We start from the raw sequence: 23,431 nt of genomic DNA on the forward strand, positions 1-23,431 counted from the left end.
CATATGTTAGGCACAATTTCAGCCGACATTAATGCATACTGCCTCTCCCTAGGCCTGCTTATTTGGCCTTGGGGCAATGCTAATGCATACACAGAGCTTCTGGTTACAGCTGGTTTCCATCCAGACAGCTTGGATGGTATGCTTGCACCTGCCTGCAAAATACTGGGTAGACAAATCTCTGCATGAAACGTTGTCTTCAACAGACAATGTCCTATCCCAATAATGAAGTAAATGATTCCTCAAATACATCTTTGCCTTCCCAAGACTTGTTCTGTTATCCAAGAGCCATTTATAAAAAATTCATCTGAAGTTTAGAACACAAGACCTTTTTCCCAGTCCTGTGGATATTTCAGATTTTTCTGCCATTCAAGTACATCTTGGCCAGTCAATTGCAGTCATAAACTTTTGATGTTTCTAATATAGATTAGATAAAAATTCCAATTAGGACAGAAAAGGACACTGCCTAAGAAAGCTGTATGAGGAATTAATAAATCCAGAACAGAGAGACAGTTCTCGAGAGGCAGTCATCTTCCCAGAAACAGTTAAGCAATAACACTGGACTTGTTTTATTTATAATTCAGCTATTAATTTCCTTTTGGTGTATTATTAATGCTAGACAAGAAGACAGATCAGGAACTGCATAATATAATCAGCATAGTTCTCTCAAAATATTTCTTAAATGCTGTAAAATGCACATTCAGGAACACAGTACTGTATGGTATATCAAATAAAAGCAGTAAATTGTGAAATACTTCAGGTTTGAATCACTAGTGTCTCATTTCACTACCTTATCTCCATCATAAGCAATTACATTTAACAATGATTCAATTTATATGGTTTGTTTAATGAACAATTTCAACTTACTGAAGTTAAAACTGTCTTACATTCAACATACCACAGGGTTCTTTCAACCACCTACCTCCTCGGCTAGCAAGGACAGTCCCATCATAGGAAAACGTCAAGCATGAAGTGTCAGTGCCTGAAGCATGGGCTTGCCTGCAGTGGAACTTCGTATGTACCTGTTTGTCAAACAAACAAAACATTACAAAATAGACATTACAAACAAAATGTTTCTAAGTGGGACAAATATTTTATAGCATTTTGTGTACTCTGATGCTATTCCTAAATTTAAACAGAAACCTCTGCATTTTTAGAAGCTAAATTTCAACAGCCTTTTAAAAACATCACGCATGTTTCAGAATAGGCTCTCATAATAAGGTCTTGAATGTAAAATTTAACTTTTTCATAGGTTTAATTATACAGTACACATTTAGTGCTCCCACCAGCACTGAACAAAAAGTAGTTATGCCTGGTTAAGATAAAAATACATTTGAAGACAGTTCTCAACACTCCCCTAAGCAGCCCTGTAGTTACAAAAACTACCGAAATACAATATACATACTTTCCAAAGGACTTTAAAGAAGGACTGGAAGAACTTACTTTTCCCAAATTTAATCCCTGACAAACTTAATGGCTTACATAATAGAACAAAGTTCAGATATTTTTAAATTCGTGTTCCATTTAGCTGAAATAAAATTCTAGTTTGGGAATAATGTATATTTTATTTTAATTATTTCTATTTTGCTGATAATTCTAGAGAAAGGTTGAAATTGCTTTCAGGTTAACGTTTTATTCTTATTCATTAAGTCATTATTTGGTAAAATACCTAAAAATTCTATTAAAAAGGGAGGAACCTCAAATTAAATCTTAACACTCTTGTAAAATCAAGCTTGCCTACTTCCCAACCAAAAACAAAGGTCTCAGCTAAGATACCAAGAAATCTTTCACACAGAAGAAGGGAAAATGGAAGAAAAGGGAAAAGAAAGAAAGAGAGACAAAGGAATTTGTGACAGGTTGATTCCTTACACCTAGGTAACTATGCTCCTCACTTACCCTCTTTTCATAACCAAAAACTAATTCATATAGCTGTACAATTAAGCATTCAAGACTTACAGGTTGCATGTACAACTGTATCTCATCTTCCTGTCTGCAAGATAAGGTTCAATACATACAGAGGAGAAGGTGGTAAATTAGTGACCATAAAGTCCTTTATTTATTGCAGTGATGAGTAAAACAGAAAAATATGCATAGAGGAGTATATTTTCAGAGGGGGTTTTGAACAGCATGCAGAAAGTCAGCCCTATAACGCCACCTTAAACAGTAAGAGGACAAAACACTGAAGAGCTGCTCAGTGATTTCTATCCAAACTATGCATTAAAAGAGATACAGTTCTACAGAATATGAAGGGAGGATGTGACCACAAAATGCAGTCACACAGGTTGAATTCAGCTTGCACAGGAATACTCAGTTACTGAATCTTCTGATTTTTGACATGCACCTTACTAGGGCTCTTTTTTATGGGCTATTTTGCAAGTAAAAGAACCAAACTAGTAAAGCAGCTAATGTTGTTTATCGTTTAGAATATTTGTTCTAAATTTGGTTCTAACGCTAAAGAATATTCGTGTGATGACATTAATAACTACTGCAATCTTATTTTGATGCGCAGATTTAGTCAAGTATTGAGAGGAGTCACATGAGGCATTCCCTCCACAAATGACTCTTCATCAAACAAGCAAGGACTTCAAATACCAAGTATGTGCTTCTTACAGTATTTTGGAGATACAATATAATGGCTTATGTTTAGCCTTAGTAATTGTTTTGAAATTACTGTCACTTCTAACCAATTTTGCATACCCTGGAGTAAGTCTATGAACAGACTGCCGTTTACAACTGTATGTCTTTGGTGGGAGTGTTCATAAATAATAAAAACTATACTTTATGTATCCAATTACATAAAATTTTCCAATATGTTGTAACACACAAAGGATAAAGTGTGAATTGGCTATCAGAAAATAGATTTTCTCCAAATAGTATTTGTTAAACATTAACAAACAATTAAAATTATATATTTTCTGTCTAAGAAATACCATGGACACTTGCGAAACCATCATAAATGGTTAATAATCACACTTTAAAAAATGCCAGAAATATTATATTATGATATTAAGCTAGTTCAAATGAATTGGAAGAACTTCATTTGGGCTCCACAACACTCTCATCCCTTCCAGGCATTGTCACATTGACATACTTATATTAAAATATGATTTTTTTCACTCTGCTGTCCAACTTAATGTGAGGCTGTAGGATATTTTCCTTTAACTTCATCCTTAATCAATCTGAAATACTTTCTTTTGTTTTGTGTTGGATACAAATTAAAAACAGAAAAGATCTGGGGTCCAACTAATGCCTTTTCTTTTATGTTTAATTAAGTAAAAACCCAAACATCTACGGATAAGCAAATTACATACCTGTTCAGAAATTTTGTTATTTTCCTAGGATCAAAGATAATGATTTTATTTAGAATGAATTTATGAATGCATTAATAAAACCTAAACTGTCTCTTTCAGGAATTAAACAACTCACCTTAAATTGGTGAAGCTGTGTCAGGGAAGGTTTAGATTGAAAATTAGGAAAAAAATTCTTCACTGAAAGGATGATCAAGCATCGGAAGAGGATACCCAGGGAAGTGGCTGAGTCACCACCCCTAGAGGTATTTAAAAGACATGTAGATGTGGCCCTTAGGGACACAGTGGTGGACTTGGTAGACTTAAGGTTAATGGTGGGACTTGAAGAATTTAAGGGTCTTTTCTAACCTAAATGACTTTATGACTGTCACCCACTGTGGAGCAGTCTCAATGAAGTACCTGTACTTCAGCAGGTTCTTACCTTTTTTCAACTGTCCTATAGAAAACGGAAAACAGTAACATACAGATATCAAAGATTGACCTTATGTACCCCCTTAATCACAAAAACAAAACCAACAGAATTAATTTAGCCCAACTCTATCCAGCTTTGATGCTTTAGGATTTCATGTAAAACAAGACTTGCGTGAAAGGGATAGTAAGATTGTATCAGCAATTCTGTTTGTCTTTAAAAATAAATTTGCTCAGTTCACCAGTAAAACGATTGTTTTCCTAACTTTGAGCTTGCAAGCTTGCCCTCCATATATTATTCCGCAAAGAAATATAACCCTGAATTGTAACACTAAATCAAATATTCTAAAATGATTGAAGGTTGCTCTAAAAATGATAGAAGGTTGAACAAGAAGTTTTTACATATACTGGCAAACGTTCATTGCAGTTTTAAAAGAAAATAATGTGTTTGGCCTCTGATCTCTTAATATTTTTAACAGATGTCTAATCTTGCTAACAAATCATTACAAAAAAAATTGTTATCAGAATGCTTTTTGCTGGAAACACATGAAACAACAGAACTAATGTACACAATTCAAAACTCTGATTCAAGAGGGCGAGAGTACTGAAATATCAGATAGAGATATAAAAGATAATTAGGGCAAAGTGTATCTACATATCTTCTTCATTATCCTTCTCCTTTTGTTGCAGATATGCCTGCTATTATGAAGTAACAGTCATGTTACTTCATAATAGCATACTTCAAAGTCTGATAAGTTCATCAGTCCTTAGTATTTTTAAAAGGTTTAGTTACTTCAGCAAATTCTGCAGTAAACCACTATCTTCTGCAACTTGTTTAAAGGCTTTCTAGCTAACAACTTAGCAATGTAAGCTTTGTATTAGCACATATATTTTTGTTAAGTAATTACAGCTGACTGTACTTGTGTGCAAATGAGATGACAGGCAGAAAACACGAAGCACATGTGAGAAAGGACAGTTGTATGTATCAAAAAAAAAAAAAACATGTCAGGATTTACAATACTGCCGCAGTCCTCACAGAGGAAGAGAGGTAAAAGATAAAAGGAAGCCAGAGAAAGGATTGGGAAGGGAAGAGTTGTGAGGTGGAAAGGTACATGACCAGAGCATCAGTAATGAGTATCCCTTGCACAAAAATCTGAGTGGATTGAGAAGGACCCATACAGGAAGTGAATACGCCACGTGAAGATGGCACATGAAGTGTTTATCACAAACGAGTGGCCTACAGAGACACGTGGTTACAGCTCTGCATCACACAACTGCTCTTCTGCTCAAAAAACCTAGATAAAACATATTCTAGGAAAAGCAACTAGATCTACTCAGTTTGGTCACCTCAGAAATCCAAGCCATGTCCATGAGAAAAACAACAATATGATGAACTAATGAAATTTTTGAACTTTCCACACTGTTTCTGGGATACAGTATTTCACAGTAAGCCAACACTTTCCCAAGATTATAATGCTTCCCACACTCTGCCCCTCCCCCTTTTCTTTTAACAAAACATTGAACGTCCCAGCCAAGAAATTCTTCTTCCTTTTTATTCCTAACATCTTCTAGATTTTTTAAAAGCACAGGCAGTAAATTAAGGCAGGCCTTGGGGAAAGTGAGATCTACAAATATTGCTTTATCAATCTTTCCCTGTATTACAGATGCAACGCAAAATTTTACTTATTTATTAGTATGAACACAGTCAACCATAAAACCACAATCATGTCTACAGCAAAAGGAACTCTGTCCAGTAATCAGTGTGTCACTAGTAATGTGCAATCTACTTCAGTTTGGTCCAGCACAAAGAAGGTGTGATGTGAACAGGGAAGCTCATATCTAGAGATGCCCCCGAGGCTCACTCACCAGCTGCTTCCTCTCTTTCACATCAAGAAATGTTTCCAAGGCTCCTTGAGAGCTGGAAACTTGGGATTTACAGTAGTTTCAAACTAGCTCAGCAGAGATGCCAGACAAGCAAGTCCCAAGCCGTGTACGGTGTTTGAGTTTTAAACAAGTCTTTTCACCTGAGATACTTCCAGGAAAATAAAATGGCTGACACTTGCAATATTCGGCTGTGAAAGTTATAATTGTTAGCAAATGTAAAAGCTTTCTAAGATAACATATTATCATAGGCCAGTCTCAAGGTGACAAACGTATGAGATATAAAGCTGGAAAAAAGAAATCAAACAAACAAACTAGAAAACTTTTTTAGTCACAGCTGAGCAAAGCTGTCTGGGTCTTTGTTGAAAGTGATCCCAACAGAGACAGCCAACATCTCAGACCTGTGATTACAGCTGACAAGACAGACACGTTCCCAGGTAACAAATTAAAACTCTCCAAATGGCTACTTCCCCATCCCCCCCTCAGCCAGCTCTACTGAAGGAAGTATATTTGCTTTTCTCTCCATTATAATCCAGAAAAGAAATGTAAGTGTACTATCTGGGTTTAGTATATCACTTAAAAATTATCAGATCTATGTATGTCAGCTGAATTCAGGAATTTCTCAATATTTTCCCTGAGTAGGCACTTGCAGACTATATCAGATGCTTTCCTTAAGTCTCCATAAACATGATCCCCAGGCTTTCAATTTATGTGACAGCTCTTCAATACCACTTCCTGTGGTGTAGAAATGGATGCTGTTTCAGTAATGAGCATACTGATGCAAAACAAGATTAACTTGTGAAATCTGAGGTTTCAGTGTTTACAAGATTACACGCTTACATGATTTGCTTTTCTCTGTTATTTTCTAACTCAGTGACATCTACATGTATCATTAGCAGACGTGAAACACTCCTTCCTTTCTCTCAATCCTAATTAACCAATTATGAATACAGTAATATAACTTTATTTGCCATAACCAGGACATCTGACTGACAATTGTATTTAACTCTGTGCAACCATTATATTCTCATCTGTTGCAACTAAGGCCTTTTTCTGGGTGGGAAGTCTTTGGGATTTCTTTATTTCACACTCAGCAGTGGTTCAATACCCTTCAACAATCTGTCACATGTTTCGTTACCTAGATATTTGCAATGACTGAACACATAAAAGACTCGGCTTTTCTTAAAAATTCTGCAGGTTTTTTAGCCACTATATTGCAATGAAAAACCTACATAGCCAAAAAAAAAAGGGTCTACAATTATTTTTAAAATTTACAAAATATTCAGTCCATTGCAATGAATCATGCTTTATGTTATGCAACTACAAATAAAAATAAAAACAGCAGTGTGAAATGCCTAGTCAGAAAATGCTGGGCTGTTATAGAAAGCAGCAGTCTTAGAAGAGAAGCCATACAGCAGTGTTGACAGTCAAAAATTATTTAGTGTTTTGATAATTGCAATTGATACAAAAACTTGATTTCTATTGAAGAAAAATAATATAAACATTGATGTGGCAAGACACCCAAGACATTTGACCATACATGGTTCTAGGTAAAACAAGGAAGTAAGCAAGTTGGCCTTAGAAATGTCTCTGATCCATGCAGAGTGACGAGAAAGTCCTTCCTATCTGCCTATGCTTCCTTCACCACTTAGAATATTCAATTTCTAAGAATTTGCTGGCCACAGAAACAATTTCTTCTTGTTCAAGTTAATTCATCAAGAAAGATTTTAGGAAACCATTTTAGAAAGATGGCTTCTTAACAGCATTGCTAAATATTTGCCTAATGGTTTGAAAATGAAACCCCAGCTGAATGTTTGGCTGCACAGTCAAACTCTGCATTTGAGAAAACAACCTATCTTGGCCACAAAAATGATAAATATTACTAATAAAAATAGCTTTTGGAAACTATTCAGTTGGCTTTCTTTGGGGATTTTTTACACTGCATGAGAAAAACATACAAGGATGTAAAAGAAATGTTCTTCTGTATCTTTTCATAACTTATCAAATCCATCTCATGCTATCCTAGTAAATTCACATTTTTCTTCCTTTATACTATCATAAATACGGCTTTTGTAAACCAACAAAAAAGCCCATCATTCCTTTTGCCTCTTACAAAATTAAATTAGTCAGTCTTAGACTTGCCCCGCTGTTGAAGGTGCCTTTGCTTTCCAGAAAACAATCAAATCTGATCAATTTTATTTCATGAAAAGTTTAGTTAAGATATACTAGAACCCCACTGAAATCCACATATTGCTTTAAACTCACTTAAGCCACCACTGGATGGTTCACAACAATTAGAAGTAGCCTTTTTCCCGTTGGCAATAAACAAGTAAATAAATATATATATATATATATAAAGAATATAAAGAAGCTACTAAGATGTCTTCAAAAAGCAACTATAACAAAGTTATTCTCACAATAGTTCAATATAATTTCTCATATTCTTTCAGTCTTCAGTGCTCCCAAAGCTTAAGATCCATTTTTGTGATGTAGTTGAGGTACAGTGTGAGGAGAGTGAAATATAACTGAAAATACAGAAATTTACATTAAGCTAACATTCCTGGTTCAGTAACACTTGAGCCAAAAAAGGTGAATTATCAAAGATGGTTGTATAATAAATTCATTTGCTTGCTGAAAACAGTAGCTAGCATATGTATATTCTAAGCAGATGGGTGTATTTCTCTAAGAAATGTACAGTCATTTTCTCTTAATTTCTTGTAACATAGCAAACTATTATTTCTTCGCATTATTTGATTTTTCTGATAAAAATGTACTGCAAACCATCATGCCGTATTTTCTCTGCATATTAATTAAAATTATATAATTTTTTTTAAAGTATGGGTTTTATTTATTCGTATCAAAATATGAAGACGGAAGAAAGTCTCAGTTAAAGGGATAAGTGGTATTTTGCCACATGAAGCATTTCAGTGATAAAATCAGCATTCTTAACTCTGAGCCTCAGTGGTTTATAATGTTGCATGAAGTTGCTGAGATTATTAGCTCAATATATGTGAACTAATAATATACTGGCTTTCAAAGAATTTATGAATTTATTTTTTTAAGTCACTAGAAAACAAAAAAATTCATCATCATTCGCTGTAGTAAGTTGTTGAGAGAAGCTGGCTTTGAGAAGGAAACTCCCTTTCTTCTGTTTATACATCTCCTGGACATGTCTGGATGGTGCGTGATAAACATTTTTTTAATAAAACAAGATATGTTGCTATTAATCTGCAAGATGCAGAGTTCCTAAATGCCCTCAATTTCAGTTACCTTTAATTTAGAATTTTACCTGATGAGCTCAGCAACTTCAGAATTAGCCCCAGAGTTACAGATGAGTAAAATGAAAAAGTAAGAAGCTGGTTGGGAAAAAAAATTTTAAAAAGGTAACTTAAGTAAACTTCATTTTCCTTTCCAGCAACATTCTTATCTCAGTTCCATAGTTCCTTCTTTGATGGCGTTTTTTTCTCACAATAATTTTATATAATTGACCAGTTAAATAAGCAAACAAATAAAAATCCCTACAAACTTGTAAGCAAAAAATTAGCAAAGTGGAAGCAAAATTTCAACAATTGTTTCCTGAAAGTGGTTTATACTAACTGAACAGAGTGTTCCAAGCTCACCTTCAGAGCAGCAGTCCAGTACCTAAGCATTAGGTAGAGCAAAAAACCTTGTAATATCTTTAAGAGAAAAAGCTGCTTCCTGTTCTACAGTGAAAAATTCTCTGAATGAATTTCTAATATGTGTCACTTTTAAAATTAGTTTTATAAAACCAAATTACTATTTCAATATGAGAGGATGTAACTTTTTGTTTGAAATTAAGATGCTTAAATTGATTGATCCTTACTGTCTAATTTAATATAAATAATAAGTTGACTATTAAAACTATGGCAATGTAAAAATGTCCTAATCCATAGCTAAGACTCCTTCAAACAGGCTACAGTATTTCCCTAAAAATTTGTCTCTGACAATACAGAATCATTACGGCATTTTTCATTCTGCAATTAGCCATCTCATTTACTATTAATGTTGCTTCAAAATCCTCTTCTCTTTTTCCATTTTTTTATGATACTCTGGGGTACCTCTCTTGACTACAATTCTCTTTCACCATTAGCATCCCTGTAATTCCTCTCCCTCCAACAAAAGGATTCCTTCCATTTTCTCATTCTAGCCTTCCAGCTTCATTTTAGCACAATATTTCACACTTATGCCTGGCAATTTCATATTTCTTCTCCATCAGCAGTGGCATCCTTAGAGCATAGGGAGATACATGAACTGCTGCTTGTGAAAGTCATATCTGAAACTCTCGTTTGCATCACCCACTTTACACTAAACAGCTCTATGTTTCTCCCTCTCTCTTAGTCCCTCTCTCTCTGACCTTTTCCATCCAACACAGTCTTCTCCTCCATCCTCATTCCTTGTCAATCCGACTTAAATTCTCCCCTGAGCCTCAACAGGTTTATCCCTGACAAATCCAACATGGGAGGATACCCCATACTTACTCTCATCAACCTTGGGAAAAGAGTGTCTATTTTCTGTTCCCTTTCTTCATTGTTTTATGAGGTCCAGTACCTCCCGTACACCATCCACATGCTGGCTCCCCTCTTTGCTATTCCCTCCAGTGAATAATTATCTTTCAGTTTCTCTCACTGTTCACCATTACTTGCTGCCTTGGTCACTGAACTACTCACTCTACAGTCTATTTTTAAACACCTTATACACAGCCATGACTCCCAATATTTTCAAGCCATTAAACTTTCTTCCAAGAAAAATGGTACATCATTTTCTCTCTGCTGAGCATCTTAGTTCACCTTGACAGTACTTTGTGAATGTTCAGCTGGCAATACAAACTCAACATGTTGAAAGCTGTTCCTGATTTTCTTACATGGATACCATATCTTCTCAATTTCCCTGGAAGATCTAACTGCCTTTAACCATTCATCATAAGGAAAATGTTGTTATATGCATCACAATGTGTCATCTCCTTTCTGTCACACATTGTAAAACATGCCGTAGTAAATCAAACCAAGAACCCACTGCCAGTATTACTACTTTGACACCTTTTCCCTCTTTGTTTCCTTGATAATAGTTCTTTACTTTTAGGGTCCACTGTTGCTTCATTTTGTCTTCTTTAACAGCCATATTTCACCAATGACTTAAATATATAGTTATTCAATAATAGCAATTACAGATCATTCACTTAATCCCCAAGAACATCTGTGGTTTTCTCACAAAAAAGAAAAGAAAATTCAAAATCAACAAGTACATCACTTCTTTTTCCATAACATGTATGGAAATACCGTAAACTATCACTTAAAAAAAGACCAAAACAAAAAAGGGGATGGGGAGATAATAACAACGGAATTTGCACATTGCCTTGCTTTTGTTTGTTAGTATAAACCTCTTACCAACTTGACAGCGGACTCAGCCACCTTTGTTTCCAAAGGAGACCAAAACTGAAGCTTGTTTTACACACATAGACAGACAGCACCACACACTATTGCAGCCCTGCCTTGCCCTCCTCCCTCAATGCAACAGCCAAGAAACAACAGTGACCTGTCTGGAGTACAGAAAACATTCCTACACCCCTGTCAACTCTTACCCAGTTTGGCACCACACTTCAACATATCAAATATCGAAATCAAACAGGCATTTTCACATTTGTGACAAGTGACAAGCCAATGGCCGGCAATGCAATGTTTTCTGCTGACTGCAACAGGTATCTCTGCTTCTGAGAAATCACTCAAGTTCTTCAAGGTGGTCTTGAACATAAGCCAGTCCTCCTGTTACAAGGGCAGGAATGCACTACCTGTACTAGTTCTGCCCTTGCAAGCCCTGGTGAAACAGAATCTATAAAGGTCAATGCAGTATGCTCTGGTGACCTCAACAGGAAGAAGTTTGCTTCTAGGTCTTGGGCTCAATCTGCCCTCCAAATGAGACCACAGATCTGCATAAAGGTGAGGACAAAATAAGGGTAGGGAACTACGATGCAGTGCCATCTATACGCTTGTACCAGGGAACATGTTGATCACAGCAGCTACATTCATCAGGACCTCTTAAGAGTCCATAAAATCAACACACTCCATGATTATACAACAAATTGGATTTTTTTTTTTTTTAGAGCATCTCTCTTTTTGTATGTGAACTAGCACAGTAATTTATAATTTGGCACATTAAATATAAATTAAATTTTAGTCCTGATTACTCGTGACTGCTTTGAGCACAAAACAGTCATAAGCCGAATCTGGAATTGATACATATAAATGGTACAAAGTGAAATAGTAATCATAAAGGTATTTTTAAAAACTAGACATACTGCTTAATCTGAATGAAAATTACATATGTTGAATTATCTAAGAATAAGTTCTTTAAATTCCCAGTGCTTAAAATGATGACATACATTCAGCAATTCTATTGAACTAAAATTTCACTGTAAGTCTCTGGGCATACTTAGACACATTTACATGTATTTACACATAATGTGTGAAATACATAGGTAGTCATATCCAACTCCAAGTCTAGCTCTCTATCTCATGAGAAATTTAGAACTTCGTTTAAGGAAGGCAGCTGTTTCATGGGTGTATCTGATTTCAGTCTGCATAGTATCACTTCAGTCACACATTAAATAAAACACAGCTGGACAATGCTCCACCTATTTCACCACCCTCTCTGCTAACTGTTTAGCACTAACATCTGTTGAAAACAAACTTTAGGAAACAGGGAGATCATGAAAAAAACCCCTTTATTTTAAAATATTTTGCACTGGAAGAAGTTTTATTTACTTATAAAGAAAGCCTCACCTATATTCAAACAGGTTTTAATTACGAGATTTATACCTAGAGTTGAAAGAATCCTGCTCAATGAAGCTATCTTATAAAAAATATAATATTATTACAAATACTTTTAGTTTCATGTGATTGGTTTAGTTCTGTATCTGCTGCCAAGATGTGGTATAGCTGTGCAGTTCATCTTCTCACTGCTAATCACAGACACAAAAATAACTTCTTTGGTTTATAATCTTCTTATGAATTCTCTAGAAATGCCATGCAAACATTTTTAATTAAAGTTAACTAGACTTATAAGATGTTCTTTAGGATTGAAGACAGTCTGTAGTGTATTATGGCTAATTATTTAAACTGTATCCTCACAAAAGTGTACCTTTTAATGGAAGTAATCATGAAACAATCATTCTCTATGTAGAAATAAGTCGTTCTTTATCAAATTTCCTATGAGTCAAATGTATGTAACCTAACATTAGATACAAAAACTATGCCTCACTGTAACTTATCTTCCGCAAATCTATATATTTCCACAGATCAGAAGTCATTATTTCCTACCTTTTTTGTTCTTAATCCACATGATCAAGATGTAACAGCTTTCGTTTTGTCAAGTATTTTAAAATATGGGAGCTTTAGCCTTTTCTAATAAAGCAAATTTAATGATCAAGAGCTGTACAGAAATATACCTCTCACTGCTTTTACAAAATTCACAGCATAAACCTGCTGTTCATCTCCTCACAAGCTTGAAGAACTAGGGACTAACTAAGAACCACAATGAGAAATATTTTGACACAAAACCAGCTTCCTAATACATTTATCAAGCACAAAATTCTTTTCATAATTTACAAACCCTATCAAGCTCTGGACCACTGAATTGTTCAGCTTGCTTGAGCAATGCATACACTATGGTATCTAAAAGCCATTTCTCTGATAAGCCAGACCACTCTGGAGCTCACTTCTTCTCAGAACAAAATGTAGTATCTGTACTTTCAACTTTTTGCCTCTCCAAAAAAGGAACATTTTCTCTAAAACAACAAAGCTAGTTCAAGAAGGCTCTTCTATTTCTGTTTCATTATTTTTCATTATTTAATCTTTCTATTTCTATAACATTATTCATATTATATTAATAACACTACAATATTAATAAAGCCAATCACATTGCTACAATGCCTACTCTTTTCTTCTCAAATTGTCATTTTGAAATGATTTCTGTTAAGTTCTACTTTTATTTTTTTTAACAATAAACCAAAGAGAGAGATATAATCTTAGCAGGATAAGCCTTTTTCCTTTAACTATACATGAATCCAAAGTAAAATCCTTTAAGCTATTTTCACTGAGGTGTGACAGACTTCAAGATTTAGAATTGCCTTTCATCACTATATTAGATAGTGCAAACATTTAGATAGTTCTTAACTATAAACTGTTTATTACGTAAGAGAGAAATGCACTTAGAAATACAGCAGGGCACATTTTATCTTAGCATTTGATTGTCAGATTCTTTATTGTGGCTAGCTTCAGGGTACAGATAGTGATGTACTGGCTAAACCAGACGTATACAAAAAGGAATAATATATGAATCTGTTAATATTTGCTGCTGGCAAGCTTGTGTGTGATTTCCAGTTTCTGGAACAGGGGTCTGGCACATATACATACGGAATGAAAGGGTGGAATATTATGGATATGGAAAACTTACCTTAAGTTTGAAAGGGGAATATAGTATATTTGGATATCCTTCATCTTGTATTTACACAAGAAATTTCCAGATGTAGCCAGACTGCCCTCTTCAAAGCATGAAGCATGTTACTTACTTGGGAGAAACTGGAAGATTTGCCTGCTGTTTAGCCATAATGGTGATGTTCAGTGAATGTAAAAACAGACATTGTAAACTATTTCTATTAAATATTGACATTTCACTGGAATATTTTAAATGCTGTGAAGATATCAATATAAATGTTAAATTCTATATTAAAAAAAAAATCTGAATAGACAAGTGAGTATCCCATTGTAAAAAAAAAAATAAATCTAGCTGGTGTGAAACAAGCACAATCCTGGAATGCTGTGATCGACAAGATGTCAAAGACACACACTGAACTGGTAGAAACTGGAATTAAAAAGGCATGTATAGACCAGCAAAGCTTTCTAGTGGACAGACACAAGACGTCAACAATTTATTAATGTGAGCTATTTCTTATGCAAAAAGCATCCTGTAACTGTGCAAAGATCCAACAATCTCATCTTTCCAAAGCATGAGTATAAATCCCCTCAAAGGACTTTCCAATTAATGGAGAAAATGTTTACAGCAAGTTTCAGATCTTACTACTAGTTTTGTTACTCTGTCTTGGCAGCATCAGATGTAAAATCCATCAAGATTTTTGCAAAATAAAGTTTGCAAAAAAAATTTCCAAATAAGACTTGGACTTGGATTCCCATTTCAAAAAAGAAAAGTATCTTACATAATAATTTTTCATTACCTAAATCTGTGCCTTTAGTTGTACAGTATTCTTTAAAAATGGCTCCAGTACTTGTGAAACTTTTCATCTCTGAAAACTCTACCTTAAAACTTTCAACTGCACACCACAAAACTAAAGCTTACAGAAACCCTTTCAAAGCAAACAATCACTAAATATAGAAATGTATTTATCTTGCACCTATAAATCATGCAATTATTTGGAAAATACTTTTAACGTGAGTATTTGTAATTAAAATGTACAGAGCTTAGATCTGCTTAACTTCAGTGCATGCTGCGACATCACACTTTTCTTCCCCTTATATTTTGAGGATAGGGTGGATTAAGGGCTTGTGGAAAACAGGTTATTTGGATTACCACTTGATCACATCACTTTTGGGAATATTCATGTGGGCAGGATATTATTATAGTGTTGAATTTCAATATTACTGTGCATCACTGTAAAATCACTTTGAGCTTCAGCTAAGTAATTTAAACTGATCAAAATACATAAATTACTCTAGCAATTTAAAATCAGAGTAAGATTTTAAAACCAGGAAAAAAGAAAATGCTAGCAAAGCAGTAATTCAGCAATAGTGTAGCAGATGCTCACTTTTGAGCAGGAAATAGCTGAAGAATGGAGTTAAACATGCCACTAAGTCTTCTATGAAACAAGAAAGTAAAAAAATAAAAGTTAATCAGTAGCTATAAAAATCTTTCCATGAGCAGTGAATCAATTTGCTTAATGAGAATTATGTTGAAAATCATAAAACATTGCATCTTTTCTGTTCAGATTTGCACTATGTAAGAAGTTAAACCTATCACAGATTTATCTGTCAAAACTAAGTCTTTACTACTAGTAGTGCAGCATTAGATAGTTAAAAGCTGATAAAAACTACTCAAAGTTTCTAACCAAATTTAATACTAGAAAAAAAAAAAAAAAAGCACCTGACAATATTTTGGGTGTACAACCTGGTTTCCTAAAGGCATTTAAATTTAGAAGGCATGACCACTTCTTACAAACCCTGCCCCCCCAACATCCTTATGTGATATTTTTATATTACAGCTGGAATGATATACCATAAAATATGCAATGTATGAAACTGAGCAACATGATCCAGCCTGCCATATACAGAGAAGTTGTTTATGCAATCCTGTGCTGAATGCACTCAGGAAAAGTTGGAGTTAAAAATTCACACAACAGGTAGCTTCATCAGCCGGTTTGAAAGATCAAGAAAGGTTAACTCAAAAAAAACCTGTTTGTAACCACTGGAAAACATCCCGATTCTTTCCTGTTGGAAATTGCTTATCCTTACTGTGGAAAATGAGGGGAGCTTCTCTGTTCATTGAAGAGATTTTAATAGATTTTAACTTCAAAAATAACTCCACTCTTTCCGTATCTCTATGAATGAGATACTCCCACTCCTAGACAGGAAAACCAGGCACACAGAGGTTCACTGATTGCAGGACACCCTGCACTCTTGATACTAAAGACTGGCCCCATGGATCAGTTTGTTCAGAAATATGTATTACTACCGGCTTGTAAAAAGCTCTGAGTGGGCAAGCACAGGCAAGATGAGGAATTTGAACCTATCTGAACTGCAGGTAAACCTCATGGTTTTACTGCATTGCCCTGTGAATCAATAATTTTCAAGATCCTGCCTTATTTTGACCACTAATGCTCTTCAACTCTCCATCTTTGCCAGACACTTTCCTCCACATCTCAGAACATTTAAATTCAGAGAGTTCTAATGTGTTGTGTTATGATTGACTATTTCACACTATTGTTTCCACTATTCATTCAAAGTTTGAAGGAAGTTATTTTTTATGTCCTTTGAAGCTGTTATTTTAAGCCAAGTTGACAGTGTTCATAATATTTCAAACACACTGACAGATCGTTCTGCTAATGTGCACTGTAAATGCACATGTACATGAACCTTAAAGAAAAAACATACACTGACAAAATAACACACGTGAGAAAATAACACAGATTTATGACAAAACAAAAAAATCCTCTGAGGCAGGTAATTATAATGGATCATGATCCTGCTGGGGAACTTTGGAGAAAGGCAAGGCAGAGCAGGAATGCATTTGGCTAACTTCAGCATTAACAAGTTACCAATGTCAGTGTCATGAAGAAGAAAAAAAATCTTCCTCCAAAAGTTCCAAAAGTGTTTTTACTCTCACTACATACAGCTGGGAGATTTGGAATCAAACCAAAAAAACAGTAGAAGTAGAAAACTGAATGAAACATTCATGGTGTGCATTACTAGTCAGAACTAAAGAAGTGAAATGATCACACACCAAAATCACTTCCTACACACAACAACATAATTTAAGAAAAAAAAGCAGATACTGAGATGGCTCTAAAGTGACTTGGAAAAAAACAACTAACCAATGAAATTAACTCACAAAAGCCAGCTACTTTGACTTCAGCAGGACTGATAAAACATGTTGTAGAAAATACCTTGTCTTTCTCTAAATAATAATAATAAAAAAATAAAAAATTATTTAATTACACCATTCTAGACCAAGTTCTACACTATAGAGCAGTGTACAACACAAGTGATGTGACTGTGGGGATGGGGATGCCACCACATAACAGGTTAATTTTTAATTTGTTTGCCTTTGATAAACACATCAGTAGGATTCCTGTAGTCAGGTGTAGCAAGTAATGCATGAAAGAGAGAATAACAAATCTATACCAGCATCAGAAACTTTGACTACAGTGGCAAGGGAGATTTGTGGGAGCTTCATCAGATGGCTTCTGTCACCTCGTAAAGTGGTATTGTGGTGGCTTCCCACCAGCACTGCACCCCTGTGCCTGCCTCTAACGAGCACCCCTTTTGCTCAAGGAAAGGGTATCATCATACTCTCTTTCTTGTTGGCGTATTCACTTCTGCTCTTGAAACTGCTGCTTGGCACTTCAATATAAGAAGAGGCAATGGGCAGAAGCTGATGCACAGGAAGTTCCACCTTAACATAAGGAAGAACTTCTTTACTGTGGGGGTGACTGGGCACTGGACCAGGTTGCCCAGAGAGGTTGTGGAGTTTCTCTCACTGGAAATATTCAAAAACCATCTGGATGCAATCCTGTGCAATGTGCTCTGCAATGACTCTGCTTGAGCAGGGAGATTGGACCAGATGACCCACTATGGTCCCTTCCAACCTCATCCACTCTGTGATTCTGTGCTGCATTCACAAGCCTTCTCCTGTGGGAAAGCAGGGGCTTTACATTTTCAGTGAAGAAAAGGGAAACTTCCCTCTTTTTAAAGTGGGCTCTGTGTTTGACAGCAGTTTGTACTCGACTCAAAAATAAGTGCATCTAAAAACCTTTACAGACACCAGGATAACAGGCACTATGGATGTGTATGTCATGTGAGCCATATCTCGATAGACAATCTTCCCACATTTAGTTTGTTGTGTTACTGTCACATGCAGGAACAGTGGGACAGGCACCCAGGATCAGGGTAGAATGTCATTTATATTTTTGCATAAAGGCAAAACCAAATTCAGTCAGTCACAACAGGTCTTTATTGGGTCAACCCTGTCATAACAGTATGGTCAAAAAAGCTACAGCTTTAAACATCTTCCTGAATCTTTCCTTCTTCCTGCTGCATACGGACCAAACCCATAGTCTAAAATAATGATGCCAGAATCATTCCTAACTGATCAAATATAAGAAAATATAGCAACTATTTTCTGTTTTCAGACACCCACCAGTGATTTTTGTTAAGGGCTCAATAGAGCCTTCTCAAGCTAAACACTAATGTTCTTGTAATTTTGACTTGAAACACAGTTGCACTGCAGCACAGCAAAGTCTGTATATATGGCTCTACACTTGTTTCAACTAAGCCAAACGAGATTTGCTGAAAGGGAATTAAAAACCTTCTGTTCAAAAATCAGAAGCTAATACTTCTACTATGTATTTCTTCAGGTAGCTCACCCCTCACATCTCAATCCTCCACAGCTTTACCTTTTTTCCTGTGTCACATTTCGTAGCCCCAGAACTGCACCAGTTTGTAATGACTTAACATTTTCTTGTTTGCCTTTGCAAGCGTCTCTGTATCCTGTCAGGCCAGTAAGTGCTTTCATCATTTCACTGCAGGAGTCAGTCTCATCCTCTTCTTTTTAATTGTTATGTTGAACACATGTTCCTTTTGAAAAATTTTTTCTTACCCCTTCCCCATTCCCAAGCATAAGATGAAGGCTTTTTCTAACTATTTGATCAAGATGACTTTTGGAGCACCTGATTTTAACTATAGACAGGGATTCCCAGAGAACACCAGCAGGTTTAGATAACAATACCACTAAAAATCCAATTTACACTGCTCCTTTACCCAAAAATCTTGCACATTTCTTAATGATACCAACAAAGGCGAAGACAAAAATTCTTCAGACTTTAAAAATTCAAACCCAAGGACACCACCAACTTAATTTCCACTAGGAAATCACTTCAGTCTTTCATTGCTATACAAGGGTCACCCACTGGTGCATAAGACACACAGGATATATCTTTAAATTACTCATAATCACCTTAAACTGCACTCAATCAGTGTTGCAATATGTCATCTTACAGCCACAGAAAAGTTCAAAAGGAAAAGCACATGAAAAAGCAGACTACCAAGAGCACTATTGTTAAAACTACACCAGAAAGCTTAATATTTCAATACTGTATATGTTAAAATAAACAACATACACAGGTGATGAAAGCCAGTCTCTGAAAAATTTATTATTCTGTTAGAACAAGTTTACACTTAGGATGAATTCTCAAGCTTCATGCCATTAGGAAGTTTTACTGGGTTTATACTGGAAATAAAAACAGAAATAAAAATAGATGACAATCCCAAAATACAGGCTGTACTTTGAGAATGATCAACAGACTTTCGTTTCCTTTTAAATCTATACATTTCCTCCTGCCTCCAGCAACAGACCTTTTTCAATCTTCATGAAAAGCTCCCTAAATTGTCTATTTTCCCTTTTAAAATCAAATGTTTTGAAAGATGATGTTGAACAGACTAACATAACCTGTACTGGTTCAGTGTTACTTCCCCCAAGTCATCCTACTGGAATTGTACAGCTTTCAGAGATTTATGATGTCAGTTTCATTCAAAGGATCCTGCCCTTCCCGCCCCATTTCCTCTGTAATCTCTAAAAAATTGACCCAATTCTCATTTTCTCATACTATGTACACTATTGGTACTTATTCCACTCTTTTCACTTCCTTGGGTAAGATGGACATAAAGAGAGGATATGGAGGATTTACTAAGATGATTAATTTTGGAAGCAGTAAAGCTTAGCCTGGTGAATTTGCACTTGACATTGTAAAATTAAACTCTTGGAACTGGACTGGTTTGTAAACTATTCTACACAAAGCAACAGCAAGCACTGATTGCTCTAAGCTTCAAATTATAAAGTAGTAGCAAGAATTCTATATATTCTTTGTCACTTGAAGTCTTAACTACTGAAAATTCAAATTTGAGTTCAATATGAACAGAAATATTTCATAATTTTGAAATAGTTTCCATTCTGACCGTTTCTGAGTCATTTTCATGCATTTACATGAATTGTTCAAATTTGCCTCAATGTTAATTTTTACACATTGGACAATTTGAAAATATTTGCCATTTAATGTGTAGCATTGGCTTTATCCTCACCTGCTTAGATGCTATTCTCCTCTACTATATGGATTGATAACTGATTTCAGTATAAAGTTTTAAGAGTTACTTCTTAATGTATTCAATATCTCAAATAAATGATGTAATAACCAACAAGTAATTAAAGCTTTTCTCACACACTGCACCTTAAATGAATAATATTCTAAATACAGGTATCTGGCCAAACTTTTTTTTTTTTCAAACAGACTGTCAGGAGTTTTCTCAGTGTTTTAAACTGAATGGCAGCAGCACACTGAATGATCAGTCGTAGAAAGGTAGAAACAATATTAAGTTATGCCTATGAGTTATTTAGTTTTCAGGGCAGAGGGGGAAGGAGAGCAGGGGAAATAAAATAAAAGATAAATTACCAGAATTGATTTTATCAGCTTCAACATTTAGCACCTGATATATTAGAAGCATATAAGTCAAATAGTTGACTTACACTCATATTCCTATCCCAGATCTGGATAGAGCCATCTTGACAGCCAGCTGCAATAAGTTTACCATCTCTGCTGTATGTGCAAGTTGTAGGAATCACCCGTTTCCCTTGAGCTGATCGAGGCTTAAATACACTTTTGTGCTTTTTTTCATTGTTAACATCCCATGTCCTCACAGTTCTGGAAAAAAGAGTTTAAATAAACAGTTGGTTTAGATAAAGTTGATACATATGAAATAACTCTTTTTGTGACACAACCAAACCCATTTTCCAGCACAGATGGTATATAATAACATTGTTCCAATTAAGTTATAATGGCAAAAAAGCATTTAATATATAATGACAATTTTCCAAGAAAGAAACATCGTATTCACTAAAACGAGTCTGAAGGTTAAAAATAAACATTAAAAAAAACTAAGACAGTTTTTCCAAAAATTTCATGTAAATACATAACTTATTTACAATTGGAAAGATAACAAAATGGTTAATACACAGGTACTACATAGTCTCCACTGTCACTGGAAATCAAGAAGATGAAAGTATTCAGTCCTTTGCAAAGAACAAATACTTCAGGAAACAGGAACAAATGCATTAATGGAACAGATTTTCTTTATTATTCTCACTTGAAAACAACTGAAAATTCTCCTTTTAACTGATCGGTTATTCTTCAGATTTTTTTTTAAAAGGCATTTTGAACATTAATTACAATATTATTTATTATAGTTCTCTTCCACTAATCCTGAAAGTCTTAGCGTTCTATTATAAAAGTGTTCTTCAAATACTTTACCAAGACTAATTTATGTAATATTATTTTTTCAAGTTAAGTTTTTCCCACATTATTAGCAAAATAAATACATCCTTTCTGGTTTTAATGGAAAAAGAGTATCTGCCTGGATATTCACTGTTCCTTAGATACACAAAAACATCCAAATGAGAGAGAACTAAAACTCTGAGATATAGGTGGACCCTTTAAATTGTCTCAGATACAAATGTTTTCTGTCCATTTAATATGTTGAGGTCTTTCCAGATAAAAATTCAAAACTCTTCTGGCATCTAATGCAGAGAAGAGTTTCAGGATTTGGCAAAGGAAGGAAGATCATTTATTTAGAAAGAAAAAACTCAAAGTTCTCAAGACAACCTCATTTGTTTAGACTACACAAACATTGCCTATGATCCAACAGCACATAATTCACTGGTCTCTAGCAAAGCAAATACAACTCTAGCAAAGGCTGCCATTTCTCCAGACTGAGACAAGACACCACAGCATAATATTAGGAACTTCCATCAGAGCTACAAGACCAGACAGGCCACAGAGCTCACATTTATATAACTCTAGAATAAAACAGACAAGAAAATGAGTTGGAAAGAGCTCATAGAAGTTACATTTAATTGCACATTTAATGACAGTAGTGAGAAATCAGTAACTAAATTAGAATGAATCCAGTTGTCCATAATAAAGTCAAGGTTAGTTTCAGTTTTAAAAGTCTTCAAATCTTGTATCTGTAAGGCATCCGTTAATCATTCTGCTTGGAGCCCTACCATAAGACATCTGAGCTTTCTGATGACTGGTTTCGGTTTGAGATTTTGGGGGTTTTATTGGGGTTTGGAGTTTTTAAAATTATTTTTATTTAAAATGAAACATTAGATTACTATTATGATTAGGTCAATTAGAGAATCTTCAGAGGTTTTTTCCATCTTCAATCGCTATGTGATTCTAAGATTCCCTTCTTCCTCTCAATGTGTTGTCAATAACCATCTGAGTTTCCTACCTTTCAGCAGGTACATCAACACTTTCTCCCACTGTGGTATTTGCTCAAAAGTTGAGTCTTTTCCCATTCCCTTTCCCTCATAATATCATAGAATCACGGAATATGCTGAGTTGGAAGGGACCCACAAGGATCACTGAGTCCTACTCCTGGCCCTGCACAGGACACCCCCAAGAGTCACACCACCTGCCTGGGAGTATCATCCAAACACTTCTTGGACTCTGTCAGGCTTAGTGCTGTGACCACTTCCCTGGGGAGCCTGTTCCTCTGCCCAGCCACCCTCTGGGGGAAGAACCTTTTCCTGATATCCAACCTAAATTTCCCCTGACACAATTTCAGGCCATTCCTTCGGGTCCTGTCACTGGTCACCACAGAAAAGAGACCACTGCCTGCCCTTCTGCCTCCCCTCACAAGGAAGTTGTAGGCTGCTTCAATCCTTCCAAAATCTCATTTGAATAACCTATACCTTCAGCTTCTCTTCTTCCTTCAATGATGATCACCTCCTACTGAAAAGCTACATCCTCTCTTACAGCGCAAGTTTCCAAGGAGAGCCTTGGCATTCCCTTTCTTAGACAGTAACATGATTACATGCCATGAACTTTTAAAGCCTGCCTTCCCCTATCTGCCCTTCATCTCAGATGCCTCACAACCATCTCAGATGTAATTCCAAAAACAATCTCTCAAGCATCCTTTATCATACTAATTCTTTATTTCTGCTGGCATGGAAAGACTTTTTTAAAACCTTAAGTTGCCTCT

General features: G+C 35.4%; 1 protein-coding gene across 1 annotated transcript in view; it reads right to left on the reverse strand.

The window, feature by feature from the left end:
* WDR70 (WD repeat domain 70) overlaps positions 1–23,431 on the reverse strand; it is a 129,899-nt gene that overhangs the window by 37,935 nt on the left and 68,533 nt on the right. The window contains exons 10-11 of the mRNA XM_027634628.1: positions 20,916–21,090; positions 920–1,019 (exon numbers count right to left, since the gene is read on the reverse strand). Coding sequence (XP_027490429.1) covers positions 920–1,019; positions 20,916–21,090 — 275 coding nt within the window. The remainder of the gene's footprint in view (positions 1–919; positions 1,020–20,915; positions 21,091–23,431) is intronic.

The sequence above is a fragment of the Corapipo altera genome, unplaced genomic scaffold, assembly GCF_003945725.1.
Source record: "Corapipo altera isolate COAL_440 unplaced genomic scaffold, ASM394572v1 61411, whole genome shotgun sequence".
Lineage (NCBI taxonomy): Eukaryota > Metazoa > Chordata > Aves > Passeriformes > Pipridae > Corapipo > Corapipo altera.